Source organism: Zonotrichia leucophrys, chromosome 1A, assembly GCF_028769735.1.
Source record: "Zonotrichia leucophrys gambelii isolate GWCS_2022_RI chromosome 1A, RI_Zleu_2.0, whole genome shotgun sequence".
NCBI lineage: Eukaryota > Metazoa > Chordata > Aves > Passeriformes > Passerellidae > Zonotrichia > Zonotrichia leucophrys.
The window spans coordinates 36,518,245-36,543,287 of NC_088170.1; the positions used below are offsets into that span (position 1 = coordinate 36,518,245).

General features: G+C 45.2%; 1 protein-coding gene across 5 annotated transcripts in view; it reads right to left on the reverse strand.

Moving 5' to 3' along the window:
• The window catches only part of GRIN2B (glutamate ionotropic receptor NMDA type subunit 2B), a 223,989-nt gene that overhangs the window by 77,540 nt on the left and 121,406 nt on the right, over positions 1-25,043 (reverse strand). For all 5 annotated transcript variants that reach the window (XM_064702234.1, XM_064702235.1, XM_064702237.1 and 2 more), the window contains one exon: positions 940-1,054. In XM_064702234.1, coding sequence (XP_064558304.1) covers positions 940-1,054 — 115 coding nt within the window. The remainder of the gene's footprint in view (positions 1-939; positions 1,055-25,043) is intronic.

The following is a 25,043-nucleotide window of genomic DNA, read 5'->3' on the forward strand; positions in this document are numbered from 1 at the left end:
CTGACAGCTCCCCATTTCATTCTCATTTCCCCATTAATTTCTTCCTCACTTTCACCAAGCAAGTCACTTGCAAGTCCATACAGAGAACAAGCAGGCAAGGAGAGAAAGTTTTTTGTGCACAGTAGGACAAAGGGGCATTTTTCTAAGCCATACACATGATTGTATACAGCCCTGCTTCATATCTATCAAGCGTTCTGATGAATTCTCCTTCCTTTGCTCTTTTCTCACACCCAAAACTTTTTTTATATCTCATTTTCTTAGCCCTTAAACTACCCCCTCTGCTTCAAGAGAAACCCTTTGGGAATACTTGTTCAGAACCTGGACCACTGACATTTACGTGGGAGGTGAAATGAACCAAAACTTCCCACCAACTCAGAAATTCACACCATTTCTAAAATGGTGCTTTGGGTTACATGCAAATTATTCCCAAATATGCAAATCTGGATCTTTGAACAACTCAATATGATCTCATGTTCACCATCCCACTTAATGCACATCCCATTGCAAGGGACAATGGCCAGATACATCGAGCACAGTTAATACTGGCATAAATTACTAAGTGTGGCTGTAGCTCAATCACAGTCACTTAATGTACAGAACTTCACTGCCACCAAACCATACAGAGAAATATTTTCTGTCTCAGCCATTGAAACTCATGGCACAGAGGAGGTATCTTCTCTGAAAGGCTGGAAAACCTACGTTCAGAGATTACAGAAAGGAAGCTGATGAATTTTTTATGCATGCTAATGGAAGACTGTAATGGCATCCTGCATGGAGAAGACAGCAGCCTGGGCAGTGGAGATACCAGTGGTCCAGGATACAAGAAGCAGATTGCCAGCCCTTGATAAGAAGTACAGAAAGGTGGGGAGGATTATTTGCCTGGAGCCTTCCCCCTTCTTCTTCCCTGACACAGATGGAGAATAATCAAACATATCCTACCCTCTCCCACTTCCTCTCCTTGGTCAAAAGGATGATGACCAGCTTGGGATGCATCTGGTATCCATCCTCACTGAACGACAAATTCCTGCCTTCAAAGGTGACATTGATCAGGTACCTGTGGGAGAGAGAAGAGAGAAAGGAGAACATTAGTGCTTGGAAACCAAACCCAAAACGAGACCCTGCCTCCCCTCTTCAGCTCACACCAGGAGGGTAGAAGCCCAGTGCAAAACAATGGAAAACCTTAGAGGAAGTGAGTTAGAAAAACAGGACAATTAGTCCAGAAATAGGGACAATCAGTCAAGGCAGGGCAATCGGCCCCATTTTGTGACTGGGATAGGGAACTGACGTACCACGTTGGCTCTCAATGAATTCCTAAAAACATGTCTAAAAGTCACACACACACGTATGCCCACAGTCCCTGGTTTTCCCTTGCCTCAAAGGGCAGAGGGATCCTTAGCAATCAGCTGTGCAAACACACTGCACAGCCTACACTTCACTCACTCTCCAAAGGGGATTTTGCATGCCACTTGAGGACAGCAATGGGTGACAGGTGAAGCAGTGGGGACAGCCTACCCCCAGCCCAAATACCAAGGCAATGACTCGGGAAGCAGTGGAGACCAGAGGAAGGAGCAGCACACCTGCAACAAGCTCCATCACTATCAGAGCCAGCACACCTCATGGGGCCCAGAGTGATCCTGTGAAGGAGCCTAGGAATAGGGAGAAGTATGTTGAAAGAGTCCAGTGAAAGTCTTTTTTCCTAAGGACAGAGTCCAGCCTTACACCCAGTAAAATCAAGCTAAAGGGTGATCAGCCCTGCAGCCAACATCAGCAATTCTCTGTCTGGAAAGGCCCCATCACTCCTGCAGAAGGCACTCCCTGTTGGGGCATTTCATGTCAGCTGTACAAATGGACAGTTAAACAGTCCAGGCTTCAATCTCATTTATCCTAAAGCCTCCTTACCCAGCTCTGGCAATAGGGAAAGCCTTTAAGTGGACTGAGATTACAGCTACACTCATTTCAAGGCCTTGCTGCACATTGAGAGCATGTTAAAGGGGTTTTGCTGTAAATAAGAATCAGGTCTATTGTTTTCTTAACTGTCAGACCATCTAGAAATACACTGTAGGGAAGAGGAGGTAAATACACATTTCACAGTTCAGTGGTTTATATGACATCACCATGGCACTCTGACAGTTTACCCTGTTCATATATTTCACTTCAATTCACAATCCTGTTGCATGAAGTAGATTTTACCTTTGTAAATCTGCTCTGGCACCAGTAGCATCACATCACCGTGAGAGGCAGAGGTGACCATGCTGCCTGCAGGGCTGGCCCCTGGACTCTGCACTCCCCTACTTTGCACAGTTCTATAAATTACACAAGCAACATTTCTATTACAGACATGAGAGGTTTTCTATTCTATTACACCGTGACATCAGGAAACATTTCCTAATATTCAGCTTCAATTTGTCCCTTATGAACTCAATTTGAACCAATTTCAAGAAAATAAATAAGAGGGGAAAAAACCTCTTCTTTCAGTGGGTTCATGCTTTCCTACTATCTGCCAAAGAGATCTCCCTGCAAGGAGGGAAAATGAAATCATTGTATCAGGGAAACTTCTTCAAACAAATGAAAAAGGCAGGGTTTTTTTTTTTTTAATTTTAGTTTCTTCCCTTTTCAAACTTTTTTGTTTTAACTCCATTAATCAACCAAACTCATCTATTCACTCCCCATTGCCAAGTGCAATCAGCAATTATGTTTATTTCTAAAGGAAATTCCACACTTGCTCCATGTTATGACCTTCAAGGGACGTGTTCAGCATTGGAAACATGGCCATAAGGGAGCCCAGCATGAAACATCTGCAACAGGACAATTTTCAAAGGCAGACTATGGGTTATTTTCCAAAAACCAAAGCCATTTGGAACGCAAACATTGAGTGAACCCCAAAGCATCCTCCACCTGGAAAATCTTAGCCATAAGATAAGATTTATGCATAAAACATAAAACATTCCATGTCAGGACCACACATGCTCTTTTTCTGGCTTTTTTTTTTTCTCCTCCAGCTGTGTGAATTGTTCTGGTATTCAGGAATGCCAGGCACGGATCATTGCCAGGCATGTGCACCCTACAAGACCTAATTAAGGCTCTGGTGGTGGTGGGAGGGATCTTCCAGTGGACCAAGACTACAACTTCATGACTTCTCTGCACTGGCCACCAGAGTAAAGACAGAGAAAGGCTGCAAGAAGATGAGGATGCCATTAGCCTGATGGGAGTTGCAGCTTTATATGTCAGTAATTAGTAAGCAATGCCTACATCTAATTAAACAAACACCAATATTAAACCGTTCTCAGCCCTCTTTCTTCTTACACCCAAGAACGATTCCACTACAGGAATCTCCCTAGCACAGCTTGACAAGAAGAGTTCACAGAAATCAGCAACAGATATGAGACAAGAGGGTGTCATTTATGCTCATTTTCACTGGAAAGATTAGAACCTCTAATAATAATCAAGGCGGGATCATCAACGACTTCAATCCTTGGAGCTGCCTTGAGATTTACACTTAAAGCAGCACTAAAATCCCTTGCTTCACACCTTAATGACTGAAATTAGTCTCCAAATTTGGCAATATAACTCTTCAGAGTGTTTTCTCTCCAACCCATTAGCAATATGTTTACAAAAGTTTGCAGAAGAAGTGCAGAAGAAGTGGCATCCCCCCCCAGCTTTCCCTGCTCTCCCGTACCTAGGCTGCCAGCTAAGGCAGGCATGCAGGGCGAGAGCAGCTCGCAGGGAGCTGCAGGGCTTGCCTGGGTGCACTGAGCCTATGTGACAAAGCATCAGGGCTTGAAGGACTCCCAGGCAGGCCGAGTCAGCAGCACCACACTCGAGTGGCTCTGCCCTCCACCATCACTGCAGCAGCAGTCCCCCCCGGGCAGCACTGCTGCTCTGCTACACCAGCACCACTGCTGCCTGCTCTGGCCAGGGGCATCTGCTCCTTCCCTGCAGACTACACACACTCCAGGTCCCTAAGCAGGCAGGCAGGGGGCTGAGAGCCTCCCTGACATGTCTGAACTGAGCTACCAGATGTAATGGGGGCACAACATGAGGGCAAGCAGGTTGTGCATGCAGGGGACATAAACCAGGAGGAAACCGTGCCTGTAAAAATTTTCATCCCTGCATGTTTGGCACGCCAAGAAAGAGAAAGGGGGCATGGTGGGGGCTGACACATACAATTTAATTTAATTTGCTAGAATCACCTTTCAGCAAAGGATTTTGCTTATGTGGCAGCTTCTAGAACTACTTGATGCAAGCAGAGAAGGGTTGAGCCCTTTGCCAGCCCAGTGGCAATGCAGCGGATGCAATGCCCAGGCTCAGATGGGTGAGAGCAAAACATCCACAGCCTGTGGAAACAGGCTGACCCCGTGAGCCCTGTGGTATGGAAAGCAGGCAGGAGCAAAGGGACATGCCCTTGGGCACAAAGCAAATTAGACCCAGGGGGACCTAAGCCCCATGCTGGGCTCTGAGGTAACATCACCCATCCTGGACATAAATCTGTCAGCCCTGCAAGTTAAAGGAGAGTGTTTTAAAGCACAGCTAACAGAGCATTAAAACCACATCAGATGGTGGTTTAGGACCAGCAGAGAGATGATGGCATTTTAAATGGTTTCAGCCGTGATGGAGAAAGCCTGGAGAGGCAGATGGTGGGCACAGGGGGCTTGAGGGAACACAGAAAGGGTGCTAACCAAATTTTTTCTGCCCCAGAGACAGGTGTGAAGGAGACGCAGTTGAAATCAGCACTTGCCTCTCCTACTTCTGCCTCCAGCGCCTTGCCTGGAATCAGCTCCTCCTAAGCCTGCTGACTGGAGGGGCAAATATGGACATTGCATTGGTTCACTGTCACATTCCCTGCCTCACATGTGTGCAGCACACACAGACACACACCCTCCCCTGCGTCCTGTCAGTGCTGGTTATGCTTCAGTGAGACAAGCAGTCTGTCTGAAATGGCGTGATTATCCTTCCATCGATCGCTTCCCTGAATAAGACAGACCATATAAATAAAACAGCCTCTCCACAGTCAGCACTGGGGAGTCATCTCTGCAGCCCAGCACACAAGGGAAAAACAAGGTGTAGGTGGAGGGTGGGAAGGAAAATCTGTGGGATACCTTTTACCTTTGCAGGGTAAAAGGCAGGTGGAATGTGATGCAGGATAAAGGGATAGAGATGCACACCACCATCATCCTGTCTGGAATCTCACTGTAATGGGGGAAACACTGAGGTCAGTCATAACAGCAGTGAGATGAAAGCAGTGAAAGGCCTTTACTCCACAGAATCTGCATGGTGAAATAGCCTTTTTTCCCCCTAGAGACAGTGTTAAAAATTCACTAGTCTGAGTTATTAGGGAACAGACCCACTTCACGACCAGGAAGGAGCAAAAAAGCAAAAGCATGTTACTGCATTTTAGTAGAAGTGCCCACTGCTCCAAACCACATTCCCTCTCTCAGCACCAGCAAGACCAATCCAGCCTTGCCTGATGCAAACAACCAGGGCAGAGAACATCAATCCAGCCCTGCAGCAGGGTCCTGCCCATCCCTCACGCCTGCTCCTGAACAAGGATGGACAGACAAAAGGATAGGCAGACTCAAACGACAGGGAAAGGGAGTCTAGGACCAGAATATTGATCTACAAATGGGAATTCTCACCTTCAAAGGGCACGTGATTGACAGATCAAAGACTTAACCAGCACTAACTATGCTGTTAATGCCTTCATCAGAGTGACTGAAGTAATGTTGACTTTTTTAATGAGAAAACCACAACTGATCCCTTTCGCTTCTGATTTATACCTCCATTCTCCAAACCCATGGAAGGCTTAAAATAGTACAGATATTATTTCTCTACACCATTGTTCAAAATTTGCGGGGCTGACTGTGCCTCAGACCGCAGCCAACTCAGACACCAGAGCCATCCAGACCCGGCTGTGCATGGATGAGTTCTCCTGAGGTAAGACAGGCTCCACAGGATATCAAACCCAATTGTTCACCCCCAAAAAAGGCAAAACCAGGCTTTGCCTGGGCCTTTGATCAAATTTCACCATGGAATCTGTTCTGAAAATCCTGATCCTGGCTGAGCCTTTCAGAGGTTCTCTCATTGCTCACTGCCCTGCACTGTCCCTCACACAGCTGTGCTGTCAGTGGCTCACAGAGCTGTGAAAGGTGGGCACATCTGGCTGTATCTGTGTAACATCTGTCTGGTGTCAGGTACAATTTACAGCAAAAGGATTCCATGCAAAGGGCATGAGTGCAGCTGATTTTATGTAAGAAGAGGCTATTATGAAGAACAAAACCAAAACAAATTAGAAAAAAACCCAGAAGCAACCATTGACTGGGAAAATTAAATCTTAAGGGAATGATATTTCACTCTTCTGCATTTATTTCTTTCTCTTTCACTGTCAGTGGTACTACTGCATATGGGAGATGCACTGTAAGAAAGAAAGAGTAGAAAGGAATGCTACTAAATTCCAAATTGTACAGGCATCCTGCACCAGAGGATCTGCCCAGACTACAACCTAAATTACTTCTGGGAATCAGTCTGACCAGTAGCCTTACAGAAATGCCTAGAGCTCAAGATTGTTTTCATTAAGCAAAAAGATTCAGAGATCATCTAGATGAGGAAATATGCCTCAGGCTAAAAGATAACAGAGATGTAAGAGATTAATTTGGTTTGTCTCTGCTGTCCACACCTTTTTAGAAGACAAGAGGGCAGCTACTGGGCTGCAATAAATCAGTGATATTCATCTGACATCAATGGAGTGATACTGGTCAATCCACTGAGACTGGCCCCTCACCTCTAGGAAGATTAATTTTCTTGGTGTTTGATCCTGACCTCTGAAATAACCATTTCTGTTGGAAGACAATTTTCTACTGAACTATCCTTTCTCCAACATTTTTAGCAAAGTTGCTTTGAAAACAATGTGTATGTGTGCCGAGACTTCCAAGTGAAAGCTCCTATGTACAGTGGAAGGATGAATCTTTTACATCAATCCCTCTCTTAATCTAAAAAAAAAATCGTGCTTCCACTTTGTTTCCCATTTCCTCTATTTATCTACCACAAATTTGTCATTTCACAAAGACTCTGAGATGACAGCTCCTGGGGACTGAGGATATATCTATCCTTGGAGGATGCAGGGAGCCACAGCAATGGCAGGGCTGCTTTCCTACACGCTTTGCTTGATCCTAATGAGACGGGACCATTCCTGAGAATGAGAAGCAAAGCTCACTTTCCACAGCATGTGCAGCCCCCAGCCTCCCTCCTGAGAATGTCAGGGGAAACTCATCATTGCCCCACAGGGCTCTGCCTCACAGACAGGTATCCATCGGGAAGCAGACAGGGCGGGGGAGTCACTGCATTACCCCTCCAAAGGGAACACGGGTTCCAACCTGGGGCTCACAGGACAGCAATGACACCTGGGTGGAAGGCTGCTGGTGTGAGCTCCAGAGTTTTCACAATACATTTTTCCTCTGCCTACATACAGTCATCCAGGACCCGATCTCCCATTTGTTTATCATCCTATGCAGTCACTAATGGGGAAAGAGAGGCCATTCAGGCCTAGTGGCATTTCACACTCCCTCTGCCAGGATGCTGATGAGAGTCCCAAAGCTAGACTGCTTGTGACTTGTAGGATTAAGTCACACACAATATACAACAGGATGAGGTAACCTGTCATGGGAAGAAGAGCAAGATAAATCTTGATTTTGCCCTGTGTGCTATGCTGGTCATAGCATTATCTTGACATTTCAACCAAAACCAATTTTTTATCACAGACATCCCGACTAACCTATTTTCACAAATTCCAAGGCCATGAAAAATTATCTGGCAAAACCAGTTTTTAAATGGGATAAGAATGTGGCCACAACATTTTCTCATGAAGAGGTCAACATTTTGTTAGAAAGAAAAAGAAACATAAGATCTGAAAACTGTAGTAATTTTGGACAGAAGATGAAGCTTCCGGTATCATCATGCTCCCACACAGTCTGGTCTGTTGTGTGACACCTTCCACCCTTTCTTCTGTGGAAAAGAGTCCCAGTTAAAATGCATCTGTGATGTGCCACATGGAAAGAATCCTACAAGGAATAGCATCACCTCAACAGAAGAAGGAATATCACTGAATATTTAGTTCAAGTTTTGTGAAGGAGAAATAGGAATACAAAATTCCCATGCTCCTAATCACAAGAGACAGCATATAGGATTTCCATGTCAAAATATTCACTTTTAAACCCCAAATACTTGATTTACAAATTCTGATTTCTTCTAAATTTATCTATTTTTTTGTCCTTTTTTTTCCCCTGGGAAGACGACACAGTCCTAAGTAGCTAGGGAATATACCTCTACATCTTCTGGCCCCACTGGAAATAAAACAGAAATAAGGAAAAGTGCTCTAAGGGAACACTAAGAGCATAGTCTGTTAAAGCTGGAACTATCTATAAATGTCATAGGATATCAGCCTATTCTCAGAAAGGTTTTTTTAGCCAGAAAAGCTTTGATAAAAACAAATATACTTCTGAACTGACTCACCAAACCTTTAAGTAACAGAAAATAGCTAATAGAAAATTAGCTTTAAGGTCAAAATTGTTACAGTCACTGCATAAAATAAAAACTAAATGTTCAGTCCAAAATTGGATCAAGCTGGAAAGCTTTACAGAGTTATTAAATTCTTGCCAATTACTTTTTTAAAGTATTATTTTTTTATTGCTACACCTTTACATCCTTCCTTATTCATTAGGTACAGATAACATATCACTTTTCTCCAAAGCAAAAATAGCTTTCAAGGTATTTCTTTCATATGAAAGGACTAAAAATCAGCTTACATGGGGCAGTAAAAGCATGGAAAATTACATTTGTCAGAACAGCCGACAATGGGTCATAATTATGTCTTGGCACCAACAACGGGTCACTGATGAAAGCCATACCACTAGAATAAAGCAAATACGTAAAGGTTAGGAGATGTCCTGTTTATCTGTCTTAAGGCATAGTCATACAATCATTGATAGGAGAAGCAGTCACAGAACAGAAGTCAAATGAGGCTCTTCAGTGATTTTTCACCCAGGATGATGTCTTTCAAGCTCTGTCAATTTGAAAGGCTGTAAAAAAATATTCCAGTTGAACTATTGTCCCTATGCAGTGAATTTAATCCTGCTGACAGCAGCCTTACTTTTCTTAATAATTTTTGTACATCCCCTTGGAATCTCACACAGCTGTGGACCACGGCTTAAAAGCTCTGGCCAAGCAGATGTGCAAGTCAAGGACCTGTTTGGTCTCCTGAAGGTGGCTGGCATGCTGGTGTGCAGCCAGCCATCAGGGCATCTCGCTATTCACCCAGAGCTCACTCCAGTTTCTGTCCTGCGAGTCAAGACCAGCAAACAGGTGAACACGTCAGCTTTCCTATAGAGCTTTCAGAACATTTTTGCTTGTGGAAAACCACTCAAATCTGCCAGAAAGGTCCATCTCACTGACAGAAGCCAGGCAAGGCTAAACCAGCTGGAGACTGAAATAAATCCTTTTATTATATTCTCAGAAAAAGCAAACTAGCTCAATTTTTTTGACCCAAGGAGAAACCACTAGTGATTTTGGGGTTATTCAAGTTTATCAAGTGTTGGAGGCATTCACACATTTGTAAGGGGCAATGAATTCACAGTGTTGGCAGGAGCAGAGTCACGCCTGCAAGGAGGCTCGCTCCAAAAAGTGTGACTGGATTTTCTTGAGTCTGTAGAAGGTTGGCCAATCTGGCACCCTATCACTTTCTTCCCTATAACATTTCCAAGGGGAAATCGATTCAAAAAATAAACAAATAATCAGTCCTGTCTGTAACTACGAAGGGAGGGTCTGGAGGTTGCTCTTCCTTCACCAGCGGAGCCATTCTCCCTCTGCTGCTGTTCCCTCTCCTTTCTCCCTCTTTCTCTCCCTCTGTGGGTTGATGTTTCCATGGAAACATGTTCTTTACTGCCGCTGAAATTACATTGCATTTAAAGCATTAACCCTTCCTTGGGCTGAGGAAAGTCTCAGAACTATTAGCGTTCATTTTTTTTTATTTTCCCTGTTTGCTTTAAGCTTTCCTGTGATTTTTTTTCCCTATATCATTAGGTGAACCCCTTTCTTTCAAGAAGGCCTCCCAGCTAGCATTTGTGTGACAACGGGCACAGTATACATCACCAGTGGGGTAGTGTCTAAATTAAGATTTCTTCATTCCCTTTTTTTATTCTACATGAAACCCTTAACGCATTTCTATCCACACTACATGCAAAGAAGGAAAATGCTGCAGTAGCAAATCAAGTAAAATGAAAGTACAGACAGAAGGAGAAGCAAGAAAGCCACAAGCTGGGACATGTAAGAACACAGCTTTGGTTAATACCAGAGCTCAAACCCTTGTAGTCACGCACTGATCAGCATCTTCTTCATTACAAAGTGCCATAATCACAGACCTCACCACTCCTCCTCGAGCCTGCCTCCTCTTCCTCTTTCACAATCCTGTCTGTAATTAGTCATGCTTGTCCTCACTTGCAGTTAGCACTCCAACAATGCTTGGTGCAATTAGTAGCCTCCTCACCATCAGCCCTTTCCTTGTGTGGCTGCTTCTCCACCCAATCTGCCATGTCTGCCATGCTTCCCTTTGGCTCTCTGCTGGCATCCACCACTTCCATCAGCACTTCCAACACAGACACTGCTGTTACACTGCTGCCTGCACTGCAGCCGGCTCAACTGCACAGCTGGTACTTTCTCTGCTCTGACCGTGACAACAAGGCCCTAAAAGTCAAGATGTCCCCACTCGGGTGCTCCCTGGACCCCAGGTCCAAAATTACCCTGCAAATCCTCAGCCCCCAGCCTTTGCTTATACCCACCCCAGTCACAGCAATAACACCTCTGTGCTCTTCTTTCACTGACATCATCCCTTTTTCAAACACTGGGAAAATAGAAAAGAGAGATAAATACCAAGAAGTTCCTTCCAGTTTTTCACATGGCCTTTTCAGACATGCCTCCTTTCTGTCCCAAAGTCCCATGTCCTGACAGCTTGCAAACTGTTTCTGTTAATTCCACCTGTATAGCTACAGAGTCCATATTCCCTTGCACCATCTATTTTGGGTTTCCCAACATACACTTCAAGCCTATCTCACCATTCTCAACTCTTGCCCCAAAAGCCAGGGTGTGAAGAATCCTGCTTTGAGCTGGGTGCATATGTAGTGCCGTGAGGATGGATCAGTGTGGGAGGAAGATGCTATTCTGAAATGAATGATAAATATGGATAATAAACCCAACCTAAGTCTTTTATGCCTGTCTCTAGTGGGTTCCCAATATGGGAGATAGAAATATCATGGGTACATTTTGAACACGGCTGGGAACACTGCCAAAGTCCTACTCAGAGTTCACACATTTACATCATTTATATCATATCCGACTTGTGCCTTGTATTATTAACTTTGGAGAGTGTTTTGTGATGTAGTTTGTAGTCCAGGCTCTGTTAAATCAACTTACATGCCTCTCTCTCTCTTCCTTTTGGTAAAAGAGAGAGAGATCTGGGGCTACACAAGGTATTGCTAAGCACAAGGAGGGTGACTAGTTTGCTGATATGATCAGTGCACTCCTACATTCTCATATAATGTTCTGGAAAATCTTTTGGGATCCCTCCCTGAGGTCTGACAGGTGCAGAAAGAAGGGAAATACTGCATTCTGGTCAATAACTCAACTCCTAGATCAGATTGGTAGTGGTTGAGTAATTTTTATAATTGCTGCTAAGTGTTCAGAAGCCTCTGTTAAACACAGAGATGGGGTCCACCTGATAGGTGCCCAACACGCTGCTGCAACTTCTCAGGCTTCCTCCTCAGCAGTGTGGGAGAACAGGTTGAAAGTGGAAGTAGACAAACAACCTAGGGCATGGAACCGAAGAAATTATGTCTGTCTAGAACAGAGTAAAGGCATATTGCCAAAGAAAAAGGTAGAGTTCTGCTGACAGATCAGGCTTTTTGCAAGCATCACTGAGAGATCAGGCTTTTTGCTTTCTGTGTGGCAGTTGGAAATCCATCACGTTCCAGGGATTAATCCAAAAAATGAAGAGGCTCTAAAATGACCTAGCACTATGACTTTATGGTTCTGTAAACCAATAGTTTTTCTAACAGTCTGAAAACACTCAATGTTACACTCCACACTCCACATGTCCAGGCCAGACTCCGTGACTACTTCAGCATCTGAGGTCAGGTGAGCAGCTAGTGACTCACATACCTGGTACACACAGACAATGGGGAGAGGTAACCATGATGAGTAGATAAGGAGACTGCAGCAGACCACCTGAACCTAGTCATTATATATAAAACTGAAGCAGAGCATGCGTCCTCAGTGTTATTGCGTCCTGAAGCAAGAAAAGAGTCAACTTCAGCCCATGTTGCTTCATCTCCAGTGAAATAAATGTGCCATTTTATTCTAGAGTTGCATTTGATCTTGAATTACTTCTCTGCTTCTTCTCTGAGAAAAGGTCACTTTAAAGAAGCCTCAGGCATGATTGAACATTGAACATTGCATCCAATAAAAGACTCTCAGGAGGTCTGAAATAAGTACAAGGTCCAAATTTGGGATATATTATCTGAACTTTATTCCTTCTCCCTCCTGAAAGTCAGAGTAGGAAATCTGACAAGAATATTTCTTTGCTCAGGAGACTTACAGGACTCCTTGGTCCTAGAAATACAGTGAAAACAGTTTTCCAGCAAGCATCTCAGCATTCCAGGCCACAGTGTCCACGGTGGGAAATCTGAACACAGAAACAAGTGTCCCAGGAGTGAGACCAGAACATTTCCATGCAAAGTACATCAGAGGGTCAAGCTCCACATCTATTACCATACCACAGCTCCCTCCAGTTCAACCAGCTCTCAGAAATTTAACTATTTTCACCTTTAACTGGTGAAGCTACCAAATAAAATATAACCCAGAAATCTCATCCACAAGTCCTGATAGATGTGGACATACCCTGAAAGCTTGGAAATAAGCCTGAGCACCAGGTGCAATGGAATAATGTGGGCCCTAGTTCTGGTCTCATTCAGTAGCTTCGGCTGCATCATTCCCACAGCTCTTGCTATGCACATATTGTGGCAGCACATGAGTTGTCTACACCCTCCTCTATTGGCAGCAATCACCAAAACCACTTCAGAAAAAGCAGCCTCAAGAGGAGGCACCTTTCAGAAATCTCTCACTCCTCCTTTTTCTCTAACATGTCTTGGGTGCTTATACATCATTGATTCAGATGCCAAATGACACGGTCCCTTCAAAAAAACTGATCATAAACTCCAGTGCCATGTAAGCACTTCCCAAGGCCTTAACCCTGATGGGGGCCCATTAGCTGGAGCTCCCATGCAGAGCTTCATACCACCCTCCCTCCAGGAGGACCTCCAATTCCAAGATAAAGACCTCCCTCTTGCCAAGGCACAAGGTTTCAAAGAGGCAGATACAGCTTTCCCTACCCACACATTAAACTGAAAAGCAAACGTTTAACATGAAAAAAAAAACCAAACCAAAAACCCAAACCCCAACGGGTGTGGGGGGATCTGAAATTCTTTGTGGATTATGACTTTTCCATGGCAACAGGCTTGAGAAACAGGAGGGCTGGGGAGGGGGGTGAGGAGAGGGAGGGAATGGGAGGCAGAGTGCTGAGGAGGGAGCAAGCAGCACTGGTACATTGCCATGGAAACCCTCTTCCATCGGCAGCCAACTGCCAAAGTCAGTCAGGATCCTAGAATGGACTTGGAGTGGGGCCTGGGAGGTGCTGGGGGAGTCACCTTGCCAGCCCTGAGGCTATCTCAACCCCAAGAACCCCAGTCCCCCTCCTCTCCCCCTTTCCCAGCTGCCTTGACACTGCTCCTGCCCTTGCCTCCACCAGACAGAGTCAAATTTGGCCCAGCTGAAGAGTGGGAGGAAATACAAGTCAGCAAACGAAACAATGAGAGCGGGCGGAAAGCAGCGAGGCAAAGAAGGATAATTTTTCTGATAGCCCTTGGTTTTCTTTCCACCTTTCTGGATCGATTTGGACCACGCAGATGTATTTGTTTTCACACCCCAGATGGCTGTAGAAAGAGGATGTCACTCCTAATCACTGAAATCGAGATGGAAATGTTACTTCCCTGCAAACTTAGCTACCAAGGAAAGAAGCAGAGTTATTGTTGTTGTTGGGTTCACATTTGCACAAGGCCAGGTCCCTTTCAACTGTGTCTATCCCACCCAGTACAGCACATGTCCTAACCTACATGACAGATGTCACAGTATTGTGGCCAAGCAAAAATTAGAGGTGATTCTGTTAATGGAAATGAAGTACACGGTGAAAACAAGTTAATTCTGCCTTCTAACCCGCATCTGCCACACTTGGAGGGCAGGCAACTCAGTGAAATGAGCAACCATTCACACCCTTTTGCACACTGTATTTAGTCAAACGCCTTTTGGTGCTGTAAGAAATGGTCAGAGTTTGGAGAAAGAACTTTCAAAGGGCTGGCAAATTCTAGGAACCCTTGCCAGTATTTATAGTTGCACCCCTAGCATGGAAAGGGATGGATGAGTCGTTTCAGGCTGCAGACGGCTGCAGACGGCAGGAAGGAATTGACTCCTACTCCAACCACACAACTGGCTAAGCAAATTGTGGAGGAAGATTCCCTTCTCCTGAAGCATCTGTTATCACCCATCTGATTGCACAATGAATCAGTAGTATGAGGACAGGCTGCTGTGAGGGTGGGGGAAGAGGGAAAGAGAGATTGCAAATCAGGCAGTTATAAAGCAAGAAGATGCCAGTTCCCACCTCATCACAGAAAAGGACACGGACCAAACAGAAAGGGCCTGGCTTGTATGTTTTTAAGTTATGTGTTTGGATTACTACTGACAGTATAGCACCAATGAAGTAGCTTAACTTTTATTGCAACAGCACCTTGGTCTTCCCACATATATTTCATAGCTGGGGATCCCGAAGTTCTCTATGCTCTGATCATTTATCTCTCTAAATGATCTGTACTGATGAAATAAAGCAACCAGCCTGCAGACAATGCTCAAATAGAAGGAAAAAATCCTTGCCCCTGTGCTCTGAGCCCAATCACAGCTCTGCTGGACCACCAAGTGATTCATCTGCACTGCTCTGCATATTACTGAGACTGGAGCCCAAGCCCAGGCCTCCAGACCACCTCTAAGATTATCTAATCACATTATATGTGATAAAGAAAATAAGCATGGACAGTGGCAGAATTTTTTTCAACTTTCTTGATGACGGAAGAACACTGACTGACTTTTCTCAGCTTCATAACCTCCTATGTGTCTGATGCAAATATACCACAATAATGCCTTCATAATCTCAGCATCAGGATGAAAAATAGTGAAAAATCACTAAAGGGTCAAACTCTTATATCAACTGTTCTTGAGACCTAAAACCAGTCAACATCTTGGAGGAAGAGAAAGCAAATTATAAAAATGACCTGTTATGGGCTTAAGCAGTAAACAAGTCAATGCAGAAAAGAGTCAGCATGGGATTAGTGTATTCACATGGACTTTGATTGTGAAACAACCAATAAATCAAATCCAAATCAGTGCTGATTTTCAGATCTGACAAGAAGCTCAACATGAGCTGTCAATGTGCACTTCCCACACAGAAAGCCAGCCATATCCAGGGCTACATCAAAGGCAGTGTGGCCAGAAGGGTGAGGGAGTTGATTCTCCCCCTTTGCTCTGCTTTGGTGAGACCCCACCAGTCAGTGGTGCATCCAGCTCTGGGGTTCCCAGCACAAGGAGGGATAGTTCAAGGCCAGGCTGGATAGGGCTTTGAGAACCTGGTCTAATGGAAGGTGTCCCTGCTCATAGCAGATGGGTGAGGAGTAGATATTTTTTTTAATCCCTTTCAATACAAACCATTCTATGATTCTATGGTCTGTATTGAGAAGTCCCTGGCAAGTCTGTTCTTTTGGGACCAATTTCAAGCAGGTGACCTCACAAAGAGAATTTCTTTTTGGGCTGGGCCCCTTTGAAATCTTGAAGTAAGGTGTTGGGAATCATTCTAGAGGTCAATATAAGGGATGCTACTGGGGAAAGGTAGCAGGCCCAGATGAGTCCAAGCTTGGGTCAGTTTTGTGAGATGTGGTCTGATTTGGAGCCTGCATGAAGTACTGTGCCCTAAGGGAAGGAGAAAGGCATGGGGGCTCCCACTAGACAAGAAAACACTGTGATGCCTACCCAAAAGGCAGCAAAGCTATATCTTAGCCTCAGACAAAGCTGAAGACAGTGCACAGCCCAGAGCCCACTATGCATACAACAACTAACTGTGCACCAATAAAAGGAACCAATATCCAGTATTTTCTTTTTGAACTCACTGTTGCAATTACTCTGCAACATTGGATGCACAGGTCAAAAGGGGACAGATTTATTTCTTGCGGCCCAAAGTCTGATTTCAGAGACCTTCTAGTTGTGAGCTCAGCAGGGCCTCCCAGCCAGCTCACTCCTAGTTATTTACCAATAAAATATCTCAGTGGCAGTACCAAACAGGAGCCTGCCCCTGGAAGCCAGACTCCTATCGGCTACTTTGTGCCTGGTACTGAATCTTTTATCCCTGTATCCCTTGCACCTGCACCTGCCTCCAGGGAAATGGGCAGGCTATTAAATATGGACTGGTATCACTTACGAGAGCTTAGCCGGCCCATCTGTGAAATTGCTCTGTGTCTCTTGAAGGCGTGCACAAGAGATGTTCTCTCCCCCCTCCCTCATCCTCCACTGATGGATTGGGTCTGTCAGCTTGTCAGCTCTCATTGGGCACTGTTTGACATCAGTCCACATTGGGGCAGTGAAAATCTGTTTGCAGTCAGCTCTTCCAATAGCTCCTGTGAAAGAGGGGAGGCTGACCCACTCCAAAACATGCTGCCTCAGCTGGCATCCAAACAGCCACATATGATAATGGTGATAGAAAACAGCTCGAGAGAGGGTGGCAAAGCCACAGGTTTCTTTGGGGTCTGTTGGAAGGGTCAAGGAGAATGCTGAGAGCTGGGGTAGGGCTCTCATGACTCCTGAATCCCATGCACAAACACCGCTGCCAAGACCAGTAGTCAGCGACTGGAAAAGAGGAAGTTTACACAGCTGAGGTTGTGCAGGGACGCAGCTCAGTGGAGTGGGCCCTGGAATAATGTTCTGAGCATCCCTGGCCTCTCAACTTGCAAATGTCATCTGTCAATCCCAGACTCAGTCCTTCCGGAGCAGTTCTGACAGGGGTAGCTGAGAAGGGACATCAGAGGCAAGCTTAGGCTTGCAGAGCCTCCAGAGGGTCAATTGCCATGGTACATCAAGTAGCCAGTCATTCAAAATAGAGTTTCTTAACCCTGCTTTCTTAATGTCTAAAAAATTCAAACTGTTTGATATATCTGAAAATCCTTCTCAGAGTCTTTACAGAAAGCCAGAATCAAGGCTCTTGTGGCTAATCACAGTGCATTGAAATGAGAACATGAAATCATTAAGAACACTGAAGCTTCCATTATGCCCCCTTCAATTCATTTCATTTTGACATGGAAAAAGCCATGTGAGAAATATGAGTTTCTAGGAAGAAGCTGAGGTGCCACAATGCATAGTTGAGAGACTAAGACCTAGTGCAGCCTATAGAGATTTGCCATTTTGGGAGCCATTTTGACAGGAAAAAAAAAGCAAACTGTACTGCAAAATTCATATATAGGTCCAGTTTCAGCTTTGCAGCTCCACTTCCAGCTGCAAAACCTCATTTAGCTCTCTGAAATTGTAAAGGCTTTGACCCTATTTGTTATTGTAGTCCTTGATTGGCAAAACACTTCTACAGATGAGCTCTTCAAATTGCCATTTTTTGCTCTCCTGCAAAGTAAGATTTGTTTAGGCCATGAAAGAAGAAACACTTGATTGGATTTCAGTGCCTAGACAACAATATTCCAGATACTGCCCAGTCCCACCATGCCACGCACTGTGAGACAAGCAAATACAAACACACCTCAGGATGAAAATGTCACTACAGCAAACAGGATTTAAGAGTCACAGAGAAATTCAGGTTAGAAAGGACCTCTGCAGGTGACCTGTCACAGCCCTCCACTCAGAAGAGGGACAGCTTATGTAATCTTTTCCCATCCATTTTTCAATGAAGCAACCAAACATCAAACTATGATCATTAGCTTACTTGTCACCTATTGTAGCCCACCTATGGTAGCCCACTCTTAACACAGCCAAATGACACATACACAGAGAGCTTTTTAGCTCCATTTTCAAAAAATAAACAATAGGTCTCAACAGTTACTCTAACAAATAGCATCATGAAAAAAAATCTTAACAAAACCACTAAAACATCCTGCAGTTAGGTATGATGGGTAAAGAGTGGCAAGAAGGTTCAAGCAAAAGAGGAAAGAGTGAAGGGCAAAAAATGTGACTGTAGAATGCTCGGATGGAGAGGTGGAGTGTTGTGGAATGACAAACCTTTGGATCTGTGATAGAAGTATTACAAAATATAAACAATTTCATAAGCAAAGATTAGTTTTTCTGAGTTTTCTAGCTCAGCACTTCAGAGCCAATGCGCATGGGCAGTTGAGCTAAGCAGCCATGTTTTAGATACTGAAGGGAACCTGCTTGGTTTTGGAGTATCCTTTCCACAGAGCCTCAATGGGTGCCAGCTCTCTGCTGGGCTCCCTGACCACTGAGTTTGCCCTCCCAGCACTTCAGTCCAGAGGCAGCCCTGGGTGCAGGCAGAGGCACCACTGCAGAAGCAGCTCATGTGCACACCTGTAAGAGTGAAGGCAAGCTGATGACATTGAAGAGGGAGCTGATGTTGCTTTCCTTGCACATGGTAGAAAACAGAGGGATGAAGGGCTCAGAGTGAGTGGTAAGCACACAGCCAGGTCATTTAAGATGAAACTTTCTCCACCTCAGAGCCCCGCCCTGTGCATTGGTTTCATCATTAGCAATGACAATGATGACTGAGGATGCCCAACCTGGAACAGAGATATGAGAGCATCTGCAATTCCCTCCTATCACTGTCCAAATGAACTTCCTGTCTCTGCAGAATTGATACATGAGCTTTTATTGCTCCTACCAAGCCCTGTGTAATAGCTGGGATTAGTCCTATTCAGAAAGTTAGTTAATCCATTATGGTTTCTTTTTAAGCTATTTGCCATAATATTCCAGCCATTTCCATATTTCAATTAGACACTGTATTTTTAAGTCTCCTCCTTTTAGTCTTTTGCCTTTCACACATTTTACTTCAGGAAATACTATTTGTTCTTGGAATATTGAAGAAAGTACGGTAGGGTCAAGCTAGGAAGTTTCAAGAAATTAGTACTGAGATGGAAGAAATATCAACAAACTCTCAAATACAAAGGTGGAGGCAGCTGAAGGATTGGGAAATACATGTGGAAGAAACGCTGCCTTGAGAGCACCCTGCAAAGGCGTTACCATGCGATGTGGGGAGAAAGGATGCACTTCTTGGTGTGTGCTCACTTGGTCAGCGCCACTTGAAAGGGACACATTTCGCCACTGTGCTCTCAGCAGTCCTGAGTGAAGCTTAGCAGAGGTGCATCCTTGCCAATTTCCTTTAACAACAGGGTCCTGTTACCCCTGATTTTTTGTGGGGTTCTTCTACTAGCATTGTCAGTATGGCAGCTGACTACCTGAAGACATTTATTATAAACCACAAAGCAGGAGAGTCTGCCTTTTACACCCATCTCCCAGTCATCACTGATGATATGGAACAAAAGGAGTGGAGGTGGGTTGGGAGAGGGCTGTGAGCCCCCATGCACAATGCAGGGCAGCTCAGACAGGGCTGGCTCTTCAGGGGCATGCAACATGCCTGAAGAACCAGTCTGATATTTCAGATGAGAGCTTTAGGCAACAGTAAGCCTTGCAGCAAAGGGCTCAGCACTCACTTAGGACTAAAAACAGAGCACTTCTTATTAAGGAGGCTGATGTAAAGCCCAGAGCAGGGGGAGTGGTGGGGGGATGATGCAGGAAGGAAGGACATGTGATATTCATTCAGTAAAAGAAAACCAACAGCTAAAGAATGCACAAGGTTAATATCAATCGCTTTTCCTGCCCTGGAGCCTTTTGGTGCACAGATGCTAATTTAGGTGGGGTGATTTCTTCACACACACACAGCAGAAACACACACCACACACCCCATCAGCCTCCCACAGATTGAAAGAGGAGCAGATATCCAAACCATAGACTAAAGAGAAAGAGCTCTGCAGGGAGGAGCGCTTAACTGAGAACAGAACTGGTCCCAGCCCGGAAATCATCAACCTCTCCAATTCCAGGGATGAGGACAGCTTTCTTGATGTCAGCCATTTCCAGCCCCTGAGCACGCACACAGCCACTCCCTGCAAACTGAAGAGGAGCCACAATTCCTGTAGGAAGCACATGCAGGGTGGGAACACCCACATCTTGCCTATATCTATTTCTCTTCATTACTCCCTAAGCTTCCAGTTTTCCCACTCCTGGTGCTAGAGGCTCTCCCACTACTACCTCTGTGATTTGAGAGACTGAGAACGACACAGCCTTTAGCTCCCATGGTCCAGCACAGCGGCCTCACCCACAGCAAGGGCCAAAAGGAGAATTCTCTCCAGGTGAGGAAAGGCCCTAACGCCCAGAGTCCCCTCTGTGTAGCTCTGCGTCTGGTCACTGCCAGTCCTTTGGCTCCAGCATGAGTGCTCAGAGCTATTCCCACTGCTTTCAGCCTGGTTTATACTCTGGTTTCTTGGTGCTTCTCACCATGAATTGGCTAGCCCTGCCTACCCCTCTCCCCAATGCACAGTGCAGCCCCTTTGCACAGTCACACGTGGCCAGAATCCAGGATCACTGCTAACCATATCTGAAAGGAAGAACCAATGGGGGAAACCAGAAAGTTCATTTTAGCTTCAGGTGACAGCCAGGGAGAGCTAACGAAGACAAAGCAGAAATGGTGGCAAAGTAAGACAGATGGACAGACAAGAAAGATGGCACAACATTTATATTTTCTTTTATCCAGGTGTAAATGGATTTATTGCCCTGCAGCAATTTACAATAGTTGAAAACTTGTCTGCAAACCCCAAGAGGGAATAAGGACGTCCCAGAGAGCTGAAAAGGTGGATTCAATGCTGAGCTGTTGCTCACTGGGAGATTCACAGTCCAATCAAAATACTGGCCTCAGTATTTTCTTTGCGCCATGACCAGATGGACAGGAAAAGTCTGCTCCACTGACCACCTTCCTCCCCCCAGCTGCCTCAGCCACGTGCATAACAAACTAATAATTCAATCATGCATCTTCACCACACTCTCACTGCAGCCCACACACTCACCCACCTGCTGCCAGAATAGGCACCCCCACCATTGCCAGAGTCAGTCAGGCATGTTTTTCTCCCACTCGTGCAGTCCCACTCAGCTCCATCCACACCCCGACTCTGTCTGCCTTTAACCATTATCTCCAGCTCTGGGAAGGAGCACTGTAGATTTCCATCCCAGCCTTCCTTCCCTCTAAGTGCTTATGCGCTGCATCACAGAACATGCCCTGAGCTGGAATGAAATTTCGCCCTTTGCATATCCTTACTTATTTATACTTGCTGCCCATGCTGGTTGCCTAAGGGATGGGAAGGAGGTAGGAGGGTATTAACAAGCTCTTTAACATGATACCTCTTAGAAATAGAGTAGCTGCTGCTATCTGCATCACTATCTTTTGCTTGAGTGAAAATCGGGCAATGGACGCTACTGCTGGCTGCTTTTCTATGCCCACATGGCACTATGAGACACACCAGGAATTTGGGCTCTGCTGCTGACCCATCAGTTCTAAAAGACAGTGTTCACACACAAGGCTCAAATTTTACAAGGTTTGAGATGGCAAATGTTTTCAGACACTTTTTAGAGCTCAAGGTGATGCTCTTCAGCAACAAAGCCATTTACAATTCATGTCCATTATTCTACATCATTATTCACAGTCTTTTGGATGCATATATCCTCTGCTCTCTTCACTGCCTTCCTCTAGTCAGCCACCAAGACCTTCCTTCCCTCTCCAGAAAAGCCCACTAGTTAAGCCCAGTAGTTAAAACACTAGGTCCTCAAATCCTAAATGCCTGACTTCAGATAAGGATGTCAAGCAAAGTCTCCCTGGGAAGGTGCCCTAAATTTGAAGATGTCATATATACTGATATAGAAAAAATTCTCTAAATCCCTTTTTCAGAAGTAATTTTATATCATAAAAAAAATACTCTGCATGGGCAGAACACTCAGACCTTCAACCATATACACCCCCACACTCCCAGCCAATGATCTGGATCTGCCAGGAACAGCAGAATGGAGTCAGAGGAAGAATGTTTTTACCAAATAGGAGAATATGTGAAGAGGGATTTAGGGGAAATGGAGTCTGTCAGAGGGGTTACTTGCTGGGAGGACAGCTTGCTGGCACGGAGAGGCAGGCGTGTGAGTGTTTGCAATGCAAGCCCTCACCTACAGATACCACATGCAATGGCCTTCCCTCTTCAGGAGGTGGCTCGGGGCCCTGCACAGGACATTCCAGTGCCCCTGCATCACACCCCACTGCCTGCACCAGGTGGGTCCCCAGGACAGCAGCTGGCCCTGAACCTGCACAGCACCCCTGTAGCCCCTGGCTGTGGAGCCAATAAAGGATTGTTGGTAATAACACAGTGTGGGAAAGAACAGAAGAAAAGAGTGGCTGGAGAAGGGGCCATGAGGAAGAAGGGCAGCACTTTTCCAAGGCAAACATCTTTGTTGTTCTTCCTGGAGATAATACAGTACAGACTAAGGGCAGGAATGAGGCCAAGAAGGAGCTATGGACTGTAAGGGGAGATCAAAACCACCCAAGCCTTCCAAAGCCCTCTAACACATTTCCAAAAGGGTGTAAAAAATTATCAGTGCATGATGGTCAATTTGCACAGAAAGTGAGAAACCTGTCTTCAAGGCAAGGAAACCTATCTATGCAAAGATACCTCCACCAAGCCCAGGGAGCACCCCCAGGATCCTGGACAGAGCAGCCCCTTTCCCATGGTGCCACCAGGCTAAACCCTCCCCAGGGAGTTGGGGGTGTCTAGCCTAGAGAAAAGGAGGCTCGGGGGGGATCTTACTGCTCTGGAAGGAGGCCACAGGTGGGTGTCAGTCTCTCCTCCCAGGTAACAAGAGATAGAACAAGAGGAAATGGCTTCAAGTTGAGCCAGCAAACAGGCTGCCCAGAGAGGTGGTGGTGGCACCATCCCTGGAGGTAGATGGCAATGTGGCACTTAAGGTCATGGTTTAGTGGTGGACCTAACAGTTTAGGCTAATTGGACTCAATGATTTTAGAGGTCTTTTCCAACCTTAGTGGTGCTATGATTCTATGAGTCTTTGAAGCCTGAATCTGTGGCATCTGACAGTGTCATCGCTGCAGGCTATAGTGCCAGCCCCATCTTGGCTAAAGATAGATGCAATTGTACAGGTAATGAAATACAGCTGCCACCCCCAGAACAGTTGTTCCTTGAAGTCACAGAAGTACCAAGTAGGACTTCTTCCCTAATACAAGTGACTTGTGTGCACAAATAGTACCAGTCATTGGGACCAAATCAATTTTTTCTCCCCCAAGCTCTCCCATTCTTCACCATTCATATGCAGCCAACGCTATTTGGGAATGCAAGCAGAAAAAAAAACTGCTCCATTTTTTTCCCATGGATGCTGGTTCATGACTATCATGCTAAGGAACCAGAACTACATCCTTTCACATCCAAACCAGAACTACATCCTTTCACACCCAGTTCCCCTCTCTGCTGTCAAAGCCACAGAGCCAGACTTTATCTCATCTATGCAGGTAAATCCCTGTGACTTTATTTAGTTTTCCTCTGCTGCTCAAGTCTTCTGTGGCACTCTCCAACACACCGATATCACAGATTTCTACCATGATAATTAAGGGTAGAGCTTTGCATTGAGTCTGGCTGAGAGGGAGTCATTTTCCCCCAGCAGCCCTCACTGTGCTGCGCTTTGCATTGGTACCTGGAAGGGAGTTGGTAACACACCAGAGGTTAGGCTACTGCTGAGGAGCGCTGGCACAGCATCCCACCTGAGACTAAAACTGTGTTCAAATTCCTATAATCATAGGAAAAAATAATATGATAAAGCTAAATGTTCAGACCATGCCATTTCACACATCTTAATTAATCCACTGATTGTCCCCATACTCTCCCAGATTAGGATGCCCTCTCCTAGAAAACATTAGTTTATTAACCCCAGTCACTCCTTCTAAAGCAGTCCCAGAACAGATAATTGCCTGCCCCCTAAATGCCAAGGTATTCATAATGTTCTGATTTACCAAGAGGCTTTGCAAAGTCTCTCTGAAGTATTTGAGTGGAGGAATAACACACAAGCTCTTTCAGAAGCATCATTAAAACCAGACAAACCTTTCAATCCATTTAGTGAAGTGCCTGGAGGCTGTCTTTTCAGAAGGGAAACAGAAGTAAATACAGCACACTGAAATTGAATACATGAAGTGCCACAGGCAGCAGCCCTCTTGCACATCATTTGCGATGCTGGTGTTTTTTCCTGTTTCCTCCTTTTTTCAATTTATACTCAGTGCATTTCAGGCTCGTGTGAGGAGGAATCATAACAACCCTGGAGATTTTTATTCATTCCTGAGAAAGGTATAAAGTGGACATCAGCCAGGCAAGTTCCCTCCACTGTCTACTGAATGTCAGCCATGAAGTATCCCTTACCTGCCACAAGAAGGCAGTTCATAATTCAGCCAACTCAAACCTCGCCCCTTCTGCTGTGGACAACTCACAAGAGCTATCTGAAAACAGCCTCAGGAGAGGGATGATATCAGCACTGAACCAGACTGAGATACCTTGTTCATCTCACAAGTCCCACACCACTGCTGTTAAATGGACATAATAGGATGAGAGAAGATGGCCTCAGGTTGCACCACAGAAGGTTTAGATTGGATATAAGAAAAAATTTCTTCACTGAAAGGGTTGTCAAGCACTGGACCAGGCTGCCCAGAGAAATGGTATAGCCGTTCTCCCTGGAAGTATTTAAAAGATGTGTAGAGGTGGCACTAAGGACATGGTTTACTGGTGGACTTGGCAGTGCTGGGTTTATGACTGGACTCAGTGATC